General features: G+C 40.9%; 1 protein-coding gene across 4 annotated transcripts in view; it reads left to right on the forward strand.

The window, feature by feature from the left end:
* Nucleotides 1-18,073, forward strand: part of opcml (opioid binding protein/cell adhesion molecule-like) — a 285,958-nt gene that overhangs the window by 121,398 nt on the left and 146,487 nt on the right. For 2 of the 4 annotated variants that reach the window (XM_081615739.1, XM_081615738.1), the window contains exon 2: nucleotides 9,555-9,630. The exons of 1 other annotated variant lie outside the window; for it this stretch is intronic. In XM_081615739.1, the coding sequence (XP_081471865.1) occupies nucleotides 9,555-9,630 (76 nt within the window). Of the gene's footprint in view, nucleotides 1-8,936; nucleotides 9,631-18,073 lie in introns of those variants that run through there. One more of the 4 variants, XM_008401855.3, reaches the window with a different exon arrangement.

Consider the following 18,073-nt stretch of genomic DNA (forward strand, 5'->3'; position numbering starts at 1 on the left):
TAACTATGACCTGCAAAAGCAAAGTGCTTCGTTTATGAAGCAGGAAGGCTGTTCTGCTGGTAAGTTTGATCTACCCGTGATAATTAATTGGGAGCTCCAAAGTGAACATGTGCTGAGCCAATTTTTTCTGGTCAGAGAATGTTTTCACGGAGAGGAACAAGCTCATGTTCTCCTGCCGTTTCTGTACATACTTCCCCAGCTGCTGTTTGTTGTTATACTGTAAGTGAGAAATTTAGGGTCGTATTTGAATATTAACTTTTTTATTATTAGTATTTTTACAAAAAGGATTGTTTTATGGTTTTAATATGAAACATTTATGTTACTTTTTCATAACAAAAATACTTGAAGATAACTGACGGAAGACATTTTGGGAGAAAAAAAGTGGGAAGACATGAGTACCCTTGGTGGATTTCCACTTTATTAGTGGGGTATGAGGTAGACAATTCTGTGTGCTTTTTTCACACTTTGACAAAACAGCCACACTTTTATTAGTACAATTGTCAAAAGAATAGCACCAGCCAACATCAAGACAAGTTTGAAAAAGAAGAAAGAATCGTCTGGTGTTTTGTTTTTTTTTATCAGCTCAGGCAATGGCCTTTACATGGTGTCGTAAAAACGTCATCAGATCTTATTTTCCGTGACAGAGGGGAGGTTTGCCAACGGGAACCTCAGCTCACCTCCTCCTTCCACCCATTGACTCTAATTAAGACCACTTATCAGGATTTTGCTGAGGTCAGGAAGGGGTTTAATTTAAAAACCATTAAGATGTGGGCATCGTCAGGACTTGGGCTGCATCCCAGCCAGATATCATTTTAATTAAGTCTTATCTTTGACCATTTTCTCTCGCACAAAACGTCATCATAATTACACAATAACAACTTTTAAATAAACCGAACAACAGGCTTGATGAATAGGTTTAGGCAGGCCGGTCATTCAACCAGCTCTGACTTATGCATTTCAGGGATTTTTTATTTTATTTTTTTTCATGTTAGCTAAGGACTTCTATCATTGTGACACCGAGGCATTGTGCATAAAACCTTGAAATGTTGAAGTGAAAAGAAAACAGCTGACATGGAAAGTGCAGAGTATGTGTCTCTCTACCTTAACCGCTGCTTCTGCTGAGCTGAAAATGTTAGGGTGGATTCACACAATCGATCAATAAACTGTCTCAAAAGCCCTTTTATTCAGATAGCATTTTTTTTCTGGTTTTTTTTTTTTTGGTTGTCTTGTGTGGTGCTGCACATTGTCTTTATATGCTGCAATGCCTCTTATGTAAAATAAATGGTAAGTGGAAGGAGCCCGATCAACAGAAGATAGTCCGCAGCTTGCAAATACAGGCCCGTCCGTGTCTTCACACTTACACAAACACTTGACACCAGACGAGAACAACACAGTTCGTTACTTGTGTCTCTCTCCCATGAAGGCATCCGGTGCCGTCACAGCGCTGTCGTTTCTCTCCGTGCCTATCCAATATCTTAACAGTCTGTCAAACTGACATTAAGGTAAAGAAATTAACTTGTTCGTGCTTCTCGTGAGACCCCCAAAAAAAAGCTGTCATCGTAATCGTGAGAGCTGCTGTTCCACACGCGGCAGCGTGCCTCCCCGCCGTCCCTCGTGGCCGGCAGCCCTTCCACGCATACAGATCGGAAGATGGAAGGAGGAAAGAGCGGGAGCATTAGTAAACAACGCTCCCCGCGAATTAGTCTGAGAGAAATTCGGAGTCTGATTAACTTTAGCACTTTCCTTTCAAAGCAGCCTCTTCTCCTCGATGAAAGTGGTGGTTTACACTCCAAACTAATTATGCGAGAACTGGCTTCTTTTTTTTTTTTTTTCTTTGTTTTTTACAAAAGACCTCCTGTAGCTGACCAACAAGGTTGGAAATTTACTCCAAATTGAACTGTTGGCATGTTCTACTCAGAACGCAATGTGGGAGCTACTGCCTTTTCTTCAAAGTCTATGAGACAGTTATGCAATGTTTAATTAAATACATCACAGTAGAGCTTGCTAAGCAGAGGTCAATTACTAATAAAATATGTGTCATCTGAGAAAGAATGACTTAAACCATTAACTCAAAGGGTGAAATGGAATGTAATAGGCTGCTCAGCATTCCTTTATGGATTGGAAACTCCACCCAAGGTCAGTACACCCGGTATATATGGGCCAAAACAAAACCGTGTTTTAAAGTCGGGAGTTTTATCGGACAACCTAACTAAAATGCAGTGCAAATATGTCCTATCAAGATGGCTCAAAAAGCCATCCATTTGAAACAAATTCGAGTCTCTTAAGATTGACTTTCTGTCGATACCGAGTGTTAGTCCGACACATGCATTTACCTCCAGGGCACAGCTGCAAACTGGACGTTGCAAGCACATGAAAGTTGTTGAAATCAATGCCACACATCCTTGATTCTCTGCTGGGAGAGAAGTTACTTGTTCACAACCTGGTAGTAAACTATTTTTTTTTCTTCTTCTTCACCTCTGGTAGCAGTGTGTCTGATGTCTACTATCAAGAGGATTGATTCTTATTCTAAGCCCAAAATGCAATAAAACCTCACCTTCTTTTCAGAATCCGAATCAGCTCTATCCACCAGGTTTAGTGCGCACAAACAAGGAATATGAGTTCAGTTTCACTCTGCTCTCCACAAACATTTAAAACGGACGTATAAGAAGGGAAATAAAAATATATTTTTTTGTAATCTTGAATGTACACATTGTTTTTACAAAAGAGAGTGGTATAGTTTAATTACAAATTGAATTTTAAAAAAAAATCACATTTAATACAGACCACTACAGGAGTTCTTTCCTGCCCATGAAATTACAAGTTGGGATCAAAAATGAATTTTTGAATTTATGTTTAAATTGTTTCATCAGAGTGAAGAAATTTCAGAGTGAAATCAGCCACTGATTGGCTCATTACCTGCGGAGGCGGGTACAGATCAGATGAGTCATCTTCCAGATCTATATTCGGTTGAATTTCATTTCCACTTCGATGGACCAGCGAACTGTCCAGGGCGTAACCCACCTCTCGCCCACTGACCACCGGAGATGGGCACCTTAACTCCTCGCGACCCCACATGGGATAAGCGTGTTGGACAACGGATGGATGAATTTTATTTTCATTCAGTTTAAACAACATCAACAAGCCGAACAAAGAATTCACATTGTACCATCAAGAAAATCCTATCACACAAGTAGTTAAATGACTTCACTGGCTCCCTGTTTGCGTAATGATATATTTTCAATCTTTTTCTTTTTATTATTTTTTTATCATCTATAAGGTACTGAATGGCCTCGGGCAAAGATAATCTGAATTGTTTTTATCATGTTTGGGTGAGCGCTGAATTTCTATAACACAAAATGAAATACATTGGGTTTATTTGAGACAGTCAAGGATAACAGACAGATGGAAGTCAACGTGTAACATAATCATTTTAGGCTTTAATTTTAACTTCTTGACACTTTTGGTTGCTTGTCTTTCAAAAGCAAAGAGAAACATCTGGGTTTATCTGAGTCCATCAGAACCACAACGTTGAGGTTTGCCACCGAACTGTTGACCCGTTCACATTCCAACGTTCCTGCCTGTATTCAGACCGACTAGAGTGAAGAACACGCTGCCAATGGAGACACTCCCACTTGGCTTGAACCTGAACAAGACATTAACCGGCTAGAATGAGACTTGACATCAGGGAAGCGACTCAGTGAAGACAGTGTTCAATTTGTATGCTGCTCAGCTCTGGAACCTGAGATGTACAGAAACCGTCGTCGCTTTTAAATCAGCTCTGAAAACAACCAGAGCTTATAGATGAAGGCCAATGACTGCTTTAGACTTGGTGAAACTTTTTCAGCAGTATTATTTCTGTCTTTTATGTGATTGTTTCGGTGATGGTTTAGTTTTTCTATTTGAAGTGTGTGTTCTTTTCTTTTACCACTTTATCTCTTTGAATTGCCCTGTGCATGAATGGTACTGAACACGCTTGCCCTGCCGTACCTTTCATTTCAGTGCCGTTTTTATTACATTCAAAAATCATTTATATAAGCCCATATGCATTAAATGAGATGTAAGTGTCTGAAATTAGAGGTTTGACCAATACGCTTCTTTCGAAAGCTTTTATTGCATCCCAAGGGAGAGCAACACAATGTGTGAAATAGCCGTCTTTGTCACAATTGAACTAATAACGGTTTGAATGTAGCATTTAATAAATGTGGATTACAACTATGCATCAGTTGTTCAGTCAGTGATCAGAATCATTTGTTTGTGGCTGGGACTGTGCAACCCTAACCTAATTTCCCACCATCCCACCATCCCACCAGTCTCTTAACAATTTAAAGTGTTAAGAGACTGAAGCTTTGAGGCATACATTTAAAATATCTTGTGATCTCAACCTTACAAATGAAATGATCAGAATCAGTGGGTCTGATATAAAAACAAATTATACATGTGGTTTATCCAGAAGCGTTTTTTCTTTTGTTTGCTTGTACTTTAATCATAAACTAAGAAGAATGAGGCCTTTTTCATTTTCTCTTAATAAATGAAATTGTATTTTGTTTAGTCTACGTTGTATTTACTCAGGCTGTTTCTGAGTAACTGTGTTTCCTGATGTGAAACATTTTATGTAAGTGAGAAAAAGTGAAAACGGAGGAAATATGTAAGAAGAAAAAACTCGTTTCACTGAACTGTAGATCCACAAAGCTTGGTGAGAAAAACAAGGTTCTGATAACGAAAAAACAACCAACAAGGAAGAAAATGTGATTTAATTTCAATCGATTTTTCTGTGCACTATTCAACTGTATTATTACAATGCTACGTCCAGTCAGATAGAACATCATTACGAGCTTCAAACTTTGTAGGTCGAGGTCATTAAAAGAGAACAGTGTTTGATAGTTTTAGAGATGGAGCATGAATGTTGTCCCTTCCTCTACCCTTGCTAGAAGATGTCCTTAACCTATTTTTTTGTCTCGCCTTTAACTTGAAACAGACTGCAATTGCATTGAAGAGAATTTAGCCAGAGGCTCTCATTTTTAATAGGAACTAAATACATTTATTGTGAAATGTCACCTAATATGTTCGCTCTATATCAGCCGGTAACCTACTAAGAAACTCCCCTCGTGATGATATTGCGCCATCCGCAGCTAAACTGGTGCTCATCAAACCCATGAGCACATATTACCGTGTAGCTGCCACTTGGAGTCGGTCCCAGTGATGTATGGATCCGTCTGATAGTGTTGGTGCTGCTATTAGTCCACTCGCCCTTTCCTTTCCCTTTTCCTGTTATATTAGCTACAGAAGTTAGAATTAGCCACCGCTGGTCATCCCAGGTAGTTCCTGGATTAGCGTCTCTGATACTGTAGTACTGTGTTTCATCTCAGACTACGTTATAAACTAATAATATGTTTTGCTTTCTAAAATGGGTGAGCTTTTTTTTTTTTTTTCTCTCTTTCTTTGAGTCGTATTTGATGTCTGTGCTGGTTAAGTACTCCAAAACCTTCACTTTGCAGAGAATCAGATCAGTGCGCCTCCATCATGCTCCCACACCATTGTGAGACACAAGACATTCCAGCTGACCTGTGGAAACATGTTCCACAGATCAGTATCTAAAGGTTCTTCCTACCAGATTGCTGCAAGTGATGATTGAGAATGACACAAAATGATTCTCTGATTATCTTTTGGGAGTTTTTTATGTATAGTAATTGAAAGTTATTTAAATCTAACTCATTTGACATTTTCACCTCCATGTTCTGTCTTTTTCTGGAATGTCTTCCGTTTTTAAATTGTCTTTCCGAAGAACATGACGTCATGTCCACTGGGTGGCGCAGGTTGCTACAAGGGAGAAACAATAATGGCCTCAGCTTCCTGCTCGATGTTAACGCTAAACGTCCGCTAGCGGTGTGCTAACATGCGAGTAGAAAGGTTTGAGTGAACGTTACAAGTTTTGAGAAGAAAGACATGAAGTCCATCCATCCATCCATCCATTTTCTTGCACCCTTGTCCCTCAGTGGGGTCGGGAGGGTTGCTGGTGCCTATCTCCAGCTATCGTTTCGGGCGAGAGGCAGGGTACAGCCTGGACAGGTCGCCAGTCTGTCACAGGGCAACACAGAGACACACAGGACACACAACCATGCACACACACACTCACACCTAGGGGCAATTTAGAGAGGCCAATTAACCTAACAGTCATGTTTTTGGACTGTGGGAGGAAACCGGAGTACCCGGAGAAAACCCACGCATGCACAGGGAGAACATGCAAACTCCATGCAGAAAGACCCCAGGCCGGGAATCGAACCCAGAATACAAAAGTATTAAATGTTTTGAGAACAAAAGACATGTAATCCTGCTTTCAGACTGAAAATTTTTGCTCTCGAATTGTGGCGGAAAATTTCCCCCATAGATACGTAGCTGCCTCCTTCCCAGTGTTCTGTCTATCTGTGCTGCCCGTAAATCCGTCCTAGCTTGTGGTAATGCGCATGCGCACGTCAATGCTACGTCACACACTGCTTACTCAGCAGATTTCTGAGTAAGGAGTTTTATTTTATACCTGGCTTTCATTAAGCTGCTGTATTACTTCATGTTTTTAGTTTGACAGACAGCTTTAGTTTGCCGTCTGCAAAGTCGTTACTACTGTAAACGAGTCATTGTTTGGCGGTTAATCAGGACAAAGTACATTGTTTTGTGGGCTATTTTGTCCCTATACTATAATATTTTAGTTTAATTACACTTTTTTATTATTATTAAACCTTGCTAAATAGATGTTGGTAGCAATACTGTGTGGGATTGAAGCTGTGTAATAGCTGTGTAACACATTCTATCATTTCAGTGACCTGGCAGTTCGGTGGACACATTGTGGCTGCGCTGCATCTGCTAACAGACATGCAACGTATTAATGCACAAAAAAAATTGCGGTGATCTGTATTTATCTGTGTTTAATGTAATTCCAATAAAAACTTTTCCCCTGTCTAATACTGTTTTATTCTTACAAACAACTCTGTATTTAAACTATTTTTTAACAGGATATTCTAATAAAAGGATTAGTGCATACATCTGTAGCTTTTAATTTTAAACGGGTAGGATATTCAGATGAATATCCGTTGTGTATATAAATTGTCCCAATGCTCAGCTAAGCCTAAAGCCTAAGCTTCCACTTCAGTCCCATCATTCAAATGTTATCCAGTGTGTTGAACATTAACAAAACCTTCTATAGTTTTCTGTTTGTAAACATGACGGTAGTAGTTTTGGAGGCTGCAGTAGGAAAAGCTGACGAGGTAGCACAGATAGTCAGAACACTGGCACCGTTGCTGTGTGAATGATTGTGTTTTAAATCGTGCCGTCAGAGTTAACGTTAACACCTGCGATTAATCGAATTAGTAAAAGCCTCTATCCCGTGGAGGGATACATAGTTCACAGCAATATGCTTCGGACTCCACACATGGGGAGCTACGAAAGATGGATGTTTTCTGTGACGGTAGACGGCAACAAATGTTGAACATTTTTCAACTTCTTTTTGTCGCGCCACTAGCCCACATGTGAACATTTACATGTACAAGCTTGAAATTTCACAAGCACAATCGCTCACGCCAGTAGCTTTGATGCATGAGGCGTCAGGACTGGGTTGTTTTGTACGTTTTATGATCATCTCTTTTCATTAAATCCTCAGTATCACTCGTCAACATCTCAACCTGCTGCGTTTGGGCCCACCGATGACATGAGGACAAGTGCCTGTCACCTCTTTGTTCCACAGGAAATGAATGAAGAGGGACATTTCTAAATTAACGTTTAAGGCAAAATCACTTCTCTGAATACAAAAACCTGGAAAACTGAGAACCTTCAGACATGTTTGACTTGAGACATTAAAACGTTTTTAGAAAACGTGCACACAGTGACAGGTTTTGATGTGGGACACGTGGGGCAGTTGCCCAGAGTGACATCAGAAAGGGGTGGGACACATCAGAACTAGAAAATGAAATATCAGCTGTCCCCTGACAAAAAGGTTTGCTACTACCTCTATGCATGTGTAGTGGAGTAACCTTCTCTCAGTTGCTGTTGAGTACTGGGAAATTTACTACAGGAGAGGAAATGCCACAGTACAGGATTTTCTGCTGGAAGCCAATCAGGTGCAGTGAGAAATATTCTTGAAGTAACTACTTAGCAGTTTACTTCATGTGATCTTATCACACACCTAAAGCTGTCTTTGAAGCTTGGACATATTTGAACATGACTACATGTCATGTCTATGCTTCATAAAAACAAAATACATAAATAAAAAAAAGACTAAGTCTAAGTTCTGGTTTCAGCAGGTGCAGTTAAAGTAAACTGGAAGTATTTCTGTGGTCACTTTATTTCAATTAATAAAAAAAAACAAAAAAGAAACAAATTGAGACAAATCAGTCATCCACATTTAAAGTTTCTAACAAGCATTCTAATACATTATCTATGTTCTCTATGTCAACAAAATGCCCACAGAGAAAAACCTTAAGCCCATGTTGTGGTTCGGCTTTGGCTGCTGGCTCACAATACTGAGAGCAGACCAGGTGATTGTACGGGACAGAATGCTTGGTTACATTTTATGAGCACTTATACTTCCCATACAGCAGCAATTTAACACATGAATATATTAAAACACACAATTAATCACCTGTCAGCGATTTAAAAGCATAAAAACATCGGGTCAATATCAAATCTATTATTTTCGTTGGCCAGAGAAGCAGAGTTGACAAAGTGGCAACTTTGGAGGTCTGTAGTGATATATGCTGGTGTGCATCTTTAGAAATATTTCCAATCTTTGATGATTAGCATGTAGCTATGATTCAACCATCATGGAATATAATAAGAAGTAGCCCAAGGTTATGAGCAGGAGTCATAGTTCAAGTTATTCAAGTGTCCCATATGCAGAACGCAGGGACCGCTTGGTGTTCCATGGACCACAACTTGGAATCCCCCTATGAATTGGCAGGTATGTCCACAGGTCCTCATGGTGCAAGAGGACCAAGACATAAGGGAGAGAGAAAGAGAGAGAGAGAGAGAGGGAGAGACAGAGAGAGAGATAGAGAGAGACATGTGTGTACTTAATTAAAAAAGGATAGTGAGCGGATTCAGCCGCTTGCTCTGAATGCTCCCAGCTTCCCACCGTCTCACCCCGACGACAGAGAGAAAAGGACGCCGCGGGAGGGGAGGGAAACGTACAGGAGCTCAGGCTGATGCATCTGTGCCTCAGCATCCATTTCACAGAGATTACAGTCGGGAGCAGAGGAGACGGCGCGCATTTCTCCGAGAAACGCGGTGGTCTTGCTGAGAGCCGGACAGAACGCATCTCCCCCGGCAGCATATAGTGGCAGCAAAATCCGTGTGCCAGGAGCCGAGGCTGATAAGGACGCCGAAGGAATATATACGGCCGCGTTAAGTTTGGGGTTTTTCTTCTTTTACTATTATTCTCTGGAAGTTGCGCAGTGAAAGAAAGAGGAAAAGAAAGAAGCAAACAAACATGGGAATGTGTGGCTATCTGGCAGAACCTGGGAAATTCCTGGTCGTCCTCGGACTTAAACTGCTACTCCTTGTACCTGCAGGAGTTCCGGCCAGGAGCGGGGATTCTGCACTGAAGGACAACATCACCGTGAGACAGGGGGACAGCGCCGTGCTGAAGTAAGTCTCGAACTGTTCTTTTTTTTTTAATTTTTTATTATGATTTCAATTATTATTCCCAAACGACGAGCTCCTGTCGGGCTTTTATACCGTGTGTTGGTCCGAGGCACAGCAGCCCAGGAGTTAAATTGGCTGAGAATAGCGCTTATGGAGCACACAGATGCTTGTTGTTGTGTGTTTAACTGTGTGCGACATAAACGAGTCCTGGTGCTAAAACTCGGTGTTTACAGCCGGGCTCGTTGCCCTTGAGTGTTATTGATCTGCTTGGTTAATATCTTGCTAAGGATGCACAGCTGATGTACTAGAGTGAAGTGTCAGCAGAGGTGTAAAAATGACGATGGGCTGCGAATGTAAAAGTTTGGAAAGATTTCTTTGGAAATGAGGGCGTAGAAAGGCCTTTTTTTTTTTTTTTTTTTGAGCTCCTTTAACTATGTCTGTTCCCGCAATAGGCTTCTATAGGCAACCTGTAAAAATATTGATCGAACCCATCCCACTTACACAAAAAAATACTCACACTCTAACACACACACGCACACACACGCACACACACACACACACACACACACACACACACACACACACACACACACACACACACACACGCGCACGCACACACACACACACACATACACACAGTATGGACATGTTATAGATGCTGTTGTTGTTAAAATCTGCCCCAGTAAATAAAACTCAATAATCTGTCAGAAATAATGCAATACTGTGTCAAAGGAATGTAAACCTGAAGTCCAGATCTATCTATCTATCTATCTATCTATCTATCTATCTATCTATCTATCTATCTATCTATCTATCTATCTATCTATCTATCTATCTATCTATCTATGGCTTTTCTTATGCTCTATAACCTTTGATGTTCATTAGGCCTTCTCTGAATTCTAAGTCTGCATATCTTTTTCAGTGTTTCAGTGCTTACTGAATAACAACTGTTTCTAATAGAAAATCACGTCTAATGGCACAAATTTCCAGCACTCAGTTTATGTGTCAAACACTACAATTTTTGGGATCAATGACAACTCGCAGTTAAACGGTCCTTCTTCGATGAGCTGTCCAAATTTTGGCCACGTGGAGTCAAGACGACACCCAACGGCCAATAAGCAGTTCCTGGGCATTGTGAGCCTTCGGGCAGGATGTTCTCTGAGGGAAGACGCCACCGAAGTGTCACAGAGTGTCATTAACAGATTGCACAGACACACAGAGTCTGGGAGATTCACAGAGAGACGTAGAAGTGGATGTATTTTGGCCAGATACCATGTTGATGACTGCTTCCTTAGTAACAGTGTCCTGTGGAGCCAGATGGTAAATGCTATTTAACTCCAGGCACATCCAAAGGGAGGCGAAAGACTCCGGAGTGTCACATCCGCCCATATAAAAACCCTGCTTACGTCAGCATGGTCTCTGCGTGAGAAGACCTTCCACGGTAATTGGCGCAGGATTCATCTTCTTGAATGTGTCAGCGAGCATTTGCTCTGGATGAGCAACCAATGGGCCTCAGTACAGCGATTTGAAGAAAGCAGATTTCTTCTGAGCGGAATAGAAAACCACCAAGACTTGTCAAGGAGAATGCCATGCATCAGTTACTGTTGCCACTGAATGAGCCATGGGAGGAGGCGGTGGTACACTCTTTGACTGAGGGTGACCAGACTCAACCAGCCAGAATGCAACACTGACTAGACTCCAGTCAATACTGAACTGCCATGAACCTTATGAACAGTAGTTTAAAAAGGTAATAGTACCTGAATAAAGTAATTCGTCCAATTATTGTGGCATCGCAAGAGTGACTTAGGTCGACTTTCTTTTTCGTGGATGACAGCACCCAAACCTACTGAGGTCACAGCATCAGGGAATGACTCCTGGAGACTGGTGTTCCTCAGATGAAGATGTTTCACTTTCTCCAGACGTAATCCTCTAAAAAAAAAAACCTCTGGCATCTATTTAGTTGTCATTTAGAAGGTCATACGTTCACACTCAGTACATAAATGAACTGAAGGTAACCCTTAAACAAGCGTGAAATGCCATGACTAAGCAGGCAATAAGTCGAGTACTCAACAACATAACATAATGGATGCTCAAGGACACGCAAGTTGGTGTGTTTCAATTATCTGGGGACCTCACTTTCCCCCTCTGGGGTGTTGGAGAGGAGGATCTGACTGATGCTCAAATATCAGAGTCGGGAGGAGCAATGTGGCTTTCATCCTCAGGGTTAGGTCTCACTAAAATTCCTCTGGCAATCCCAGTAAATTGAAGAAAGTAATAGTGCTGTGGAGTGCCTTCGTATAATTTGAGCCTTATAAGTCATCTCTACTACAACAGGCTTAAATTGATCACACTTTTGCTCAGTTTTTCTGAAGATGTTTCGATAGCTATTGGAGTAACTATGTGATATCACATGCAATACCCGGCTCCTTTAGGGAAAAAGAGTTCACCCTGATGATGATGAGAAAAATCGAGCTCTCTCTGTGCCAATGAAGGGCGGCCCTCGTCTCCAGGAGAGGTGACAGATGGGCAGGTCTCTATAGGAAGTCAGTGTCAGCGGGGACTAAGAGACAGTTGCAGAAAACGTTTTATCCTGGATCTTCGGCACCTGTGGTAAAACCCCACGTCTGCTGCCTGCTGACTCGGTAGCTTATCGCGGATCCAGGGTCAAATTGGGTCTGTCCTTCTCTTCCCCCTCTCTGCTGCAAACCAAATCCAAAGCATTACATTTATTCACATTGCGTTTTGCATACCGAGTTTATCCTGCCATGTTGCCTTTACAAAGAGCACAACGTAATCCTGGCAAGCAGGCCAATCAAGCTGTACTTGTTCCGTCTTTTCTAATTGTAGATTTAAATTGCTGTAGATTTAAACATTTCTCATGCGAAGCGAGGGCTGTTTGAAGTCGGAATTATCTATCTGACACTTTCAGCTAGAATAGATTGGCAAGCTGTGACTGATATTTTTTCTTTCGGCAAAATGACGGAGACAAACATTTTGGAAAACCTTCCCAGATAACATGATTGATTCTACTGGGGGGGAAAAAAAACAAAAAACTTCTGCTTTTGTTGAGGTATTCAAACAATACAATATAAAAATACTTTTATTGATCCCAAAGGGAATTAAAGGCTGTTGTAACTCATACTAATTCCAATTCTTCGAAGGGTTATTGTAGATTGTAATGGCTGTTAGCCTCAACAACAACAACAAAAAAAAACACAACAACAAACCATTGAATTCTGTTTTGATGGATATGAGATTTAAAATGATGTGTTTTCAGCACTAAAGCTGCAGTTTTCAGTTGCTTTTCAATCATTTAGACCACCATTAAAAATCTACTTTTTGTCATTAATTTTAAAAGAGGTGAACTCATATTACATTTATTACACAGAGTGATTGATTTCAAGCATTTCATTAAATTCCGATGGTTATTTCTATCGGCCTACTGAACAACATGTCCATGCGTCGGTACACCTTCAGCTCGTCTGCGCTGTTGCATCTCTCATTTTCATCGTGACAGTACTCCACAGATTAGCTTTAGAGTTTAGGTCTGGCGAGTTTACTGACCATTTAAGCACAGCGATACAAGGGCAATTAAAGGAGCTTTCAGCACATTCTGCAGTGTGAGCAGGCGCCAAGCTCTGATGGAAAATGAAATCAGCATCTCCAGAGCTTTTTGCTCAGGCTCTGGAACCTGAGTTGATTTCCGAGTGAAATCAGAAACATTCTTTTGTCTCAAAAGAGGACTTTGGAGAAGAAATTAACTTTCTAGTCCGTTTTATTCATAATATAAGAAATGTGAGAGTTGTAGCTTATGTCCTGGATTAATCTGTGTGCAGTGGTCTTTGAACCTCTGACTGTAGCTGCAGTCAACAGCTTGTAAATCTCCCCAAGCTCTTGGGGATGCTCCGTTTAATAATCATCTCATGACAGCAGTTATCCATGTAGCTTGTGCACCTCCTTTCTACCACACATTTTTCTTCCACTCAACTTTCCCAGTGAGTAAACAGCCAACTTCTTTAGCAGTGACCTTTCACGGCTTAACCTTCATGTAAAGAGGGTCGGTGACCGCCTGCTGTGGACAGCTGGTCAAGTCTAGGATCTGACCCCACATTTTGGTTGGCCACAACGACAAAATATAACATTTGTTCATAAACTATTTTTTGGATTTTAGCAATACTCTTAATTTCCTCTGAGACTGGATTTTGAGATTATCTGAAAGCCATAAAAAAAGGGTTAGGCTTAAACGCTTAAATTATACACCCATGTTTAGGAGTTTCACTTTTTGAATTAAATTACAAAAAAAAACAACTTTAAGGTGATAGTCTCACTCGTAGAAATGTGTTTGATCCACCTTTTGGCCACGTATTTAGGTGGTCAAAAGGTATAGCTAAGCCTCATACGTCTTGCTAGATAAGTAGCTATGCAGCTTATCTTTTGGCTCATAGGTCATCATGCACCAGATCGCCACAGGGAGGGTGCAAATGTCTAAAGCAAAAAATCTGCTTAGTCTTCCTCTTGTTCCCTCTGGTCTGTGCAGCTCCTGGCCCCAGTCTAAGCCATTCCAGATTTGTCCTGGCTCTCACTGATTAGCAGCCCTGAAGAGACTTGCTGGTTCTTCTAAAACCATTACTTTAGCAGCTTTCACTCTGGATTTTGGAACATTGCTGCTTTCCTTTTTTTTTTTTTTTTTTTTTTTTTTTAAGCCTTTACCTGGGCCCCTCTCAATTGGCAAGGTATCAGAGAAGCGGTGCAGCTTCCACGACACAGGGTTGAATTCCAAGAGCGGCGTTAAAAGGTGTTGAAAGTGGACCAGGGAGTTGACAATGCATTGACCCGAGGCTCCACTGCGCTCCTCCGCACTGTGTCCAACCGGCCGTCCCTCAGAAGATGAACTGGTTGTCAGTGAAGGAGTCGCACAGTCCCAGGGAACCAGACTTTATCCGCCCACATTGCTCTGAGTCTTTCCCCAGGTGCAGAGGAGCTGGATGGTGTTTAAAGAACTAGAGAGAGAGAAAAAAATAAATTCTCATGCCTCTTTCTGGCTACTGTGGGTGGGAATAATCCCTGCAGAGTTGGCATGCGATTGCATTGTCCACACATTTGACAGCTATACTGCTGCATGCGCCGAGCAACCTGCGGCTGGAGCTGCGATACCTGTGATACCTGTGAAGCAGTGATCCCTGTCCGTGAGGGGCGTCGGGCACCGAAATGGCAACCATGCAAAGGTTTGGAGGGACAGCTGGCTGGAGAGGCTCAGGCGCACGGGGGAGGGCCCGGGGGCCGGGGGGCCACACACCGGAGGCAGGAAGCAAAACAGCTGTGAGGGCGATTTGCATTTGAAGCACATATTGGATCGGTTGGACTTTTTCAAATTAGTTTGTGCATCATCATTATTTAGTTCTATCTAATCAGTCTTTGGACACATTTGGGGAAATGATTTCCCGTCTATAATTTTCATGTAAACACTGATCTGCCTTTCAGTTCGTGCCAGTGCGAAAGTAGCATAAGCATCAGCGGTATTTGGAACGGAGCCACCTTGAACTCATGATTGCCTCACTTGCAGTCATTTCCTTATATTAGCTAACAGGGCTTTTCTTATTGAGTTGATCACAGAAAGCAATTTACACTTCACATAACCCACACCAGCGCGCATTCACTGGACTTCTAACAGTACATTTGGTCTTTTTTTTTTTTTTTTCCCTTTACACTACTTTTCCCCTCCACAATGAAAGCATTAGGAGCAACGTTGGGCTCGGTGTCTCACGGAGACAAAAGGACACTTTGACAGTTAGCAGGAAGGGACAGGTTTTCATCCGACCTTCAGCCTGTTATATAAACCCTTTACCTTTTTAGCCATTGCCGCCTCTTTAAAGAATCACGTGGTAGGAATCCTGATTGCGGTAATTTTGTTTAACATGTGGGAGGAACATTTTGTTGCAGAATACTTTTATGAGCTTACCACACTAATCACTTAAGCACTAAACCCATCTCAATGCTCCTTTTTCGCTTTTTTCTTTGCTCCTTGCTGACTGCATCCATAACATTTTGCATGGACTTATAAAAAAAACAACTAACCAAATGAATAAACCATACAGAGGTCTCTGTATTTATTAATGAATTTTATAACTATGTAAGGATCTCCTAAGAGCAATAATCATTCACAAATGCTTGCTGAAGCAGTCTGCATGCTGGATTTTACTCATCTGTGGCCTTGGAAGTGCTGTGAAAACCTAAAATCAATGTTTTGGGTAGGTGAGCAGGTCCTTTTAGAGATGGAGTGTATTTATTAATTTAACAATTCTGTTTTATTCCGATTCTCAAAACTAATTTAGTATTCAGGAATGTTTCAGGATTTAAACAGAATTTGATTCAGGTCCAAATTCTGTTCAACGTTTATTACATTTATCGCAGTGCGCACAAAACGAAACATGACATTTCTGCACATTTTTGGCATTTCTCAGCTGAAACAAGAGAATTACCAAAAGCTTTCTGTACAGCACAGGGGGAAAGCACATTGGATGTTTGCTTCATTTGATGTCCAAGTCTGACTCATATTTGTCCCCAGGATGAACTGCATCATATCTCTAATGCTGTCCCGTTTTACCACAAAGTTCTGGCATTTTTACAGTAAATCAGTACATGCAATAATTACCTGGGACTTTGCTGAACTTTGGATGACTTTGAACATGTATATTTTTATGTTGAGTGTTCAGGTCTACTAACTCAGAGCTCTTCTTTATGTTGCTGTACAATATTACGTCCAGTACCTTTTAATAGCCAAGTGTATACCATGGATTACAATAAGCGGGACAATTTATGTAACAATCTTGGGCAGACAAGACCAAAGTTATTCAATGCGTATCCATAAATTTGGATAGCAAATTACTTTTGACTGGAACAAATATTAATGTTTTGAGGTGACCCTGGGAAAGTCCAGCCCTCCATATGACAGAGAATCTGTTTGGGGAGCCAGAGATTAGAGCAAGAAGGGCTTTTGAGACTCAAAGATTTGGATTGCATGAAGGCAATATGTTGAAACATCGCCGTTATAACAAGTGTTTGATTGATGTGATGCCAATAGATATTTTGCCTTTAATGACAGTGAAAGATTTAAATAATTTTTGACATCATTTTTAAAGGATATTTCATTCAAAATTCTTACTCCTTTTACAAAGTTTTGCTATCTTATTAACTTTCTCGACCTTCTTTCACAATAGAAACAAATATCTTGGTAATTCAACCAACAACTATTAAACCTAATAGTTGGGTGTGACGAGAGGTTTAGCACATGGGATTGTACAGCTGAAGCCGTATATCTGTTCGTGGTGCTTCTTGAAGCACCGACTCCAGCTGCAGTCCACTCTTTGTGAATCTTCCCCACATTTGGTTTCACGATTCTCAGGATGTGAGTGTCTTTGTTGCTTGCACACTTGTTTTCTTCTTTTCCTTCACCTCTCCTCTCCATGAACGTGCTCGTACACAGAGCTCTCTGAACAGTCAGCCTCATTAGCAGTTATATTTTTGTGACTTGTGCAAAGTGTCAGCGTTCGCCTTTCAGACAACTGTCAAGTCAGCAGTCATCCCCATGATTGTATAGCCTACAAAACTGGACTGAGGGACCATTTAAGGGGGTACGAATAATTCTGGACTTATCTGTATTGACCACTTGGAGTGATCTGATTGGTGCATCTGGTCAGATGTGGATTAATAGGCTTATTTCAGTTCAGTTCACTTCATTTTTTTGGTGCAGTTTACATCTAATCCGTACATTTTGTATCTCTGTGCAATACAATTTATACCAATACTCATGGCTAAAAATGAAATCTTAATTCAATTTAGTTATAATGAGATCGTAATTAGTTGATCATAAACAGACAATTGCATCAAAGGTAAACTTTACTGCAGCCCCTCAAACCTGAGCAAATACGGAGCAACGGCGGAGAACAACAGCAAACCGTTATCCGGGAGAAACGTCAAGAGGAAGCAGGCTAATGGTCTGCCGTCTACCGTACCGGCTGGGCGATGAGATGACAGAAAAAAGAAAGAGTCAGACATACAAGTAGGGCAAATTTTTTTATGGACGGAGAAAACAAGAAACATATAAAGTTAACAGCAGCAAGTGCGTACAGGATGAGTGAAGATATATAAATATAAATATATATATATATTTATTTAAAAATGGCAAACAAATTGCAGAGTAACTATAAACCAAAACCATTCTCACTGTAAGCTTAATTAAAAAGAAAGCTTGAAGTAGACAGAATGACTGTCTGCACGATACAAAATGACAGCAGTCTGATAACTTCAACATCCCGTTGTGTTTATAGAGGTTACCGTCGGTGAACTTACAGTATGATAGAAACGTGGCTCGATGGGTTGAAATTAAACAACCACCTGCCTAAAATAAATTGAATTTGGTCTTTCAGAGGGTCGTATGTGAAAACAG

The sequence above is a fragment of the Poecilia reticulata genome, chromosome 14, assembly GCF_904066995.2.
Source record: "Poecilia reticulata chromosome 14, P_reticulata-male-v2, whole genome shotgun sequence".
NCBI classification, from domain to species: Eukaryota; Metazoa; Chordata; class Actinopteri; order Cyprinodontiformes; family Poeciliidae; genus Poecilia; species Poecilia reticulata.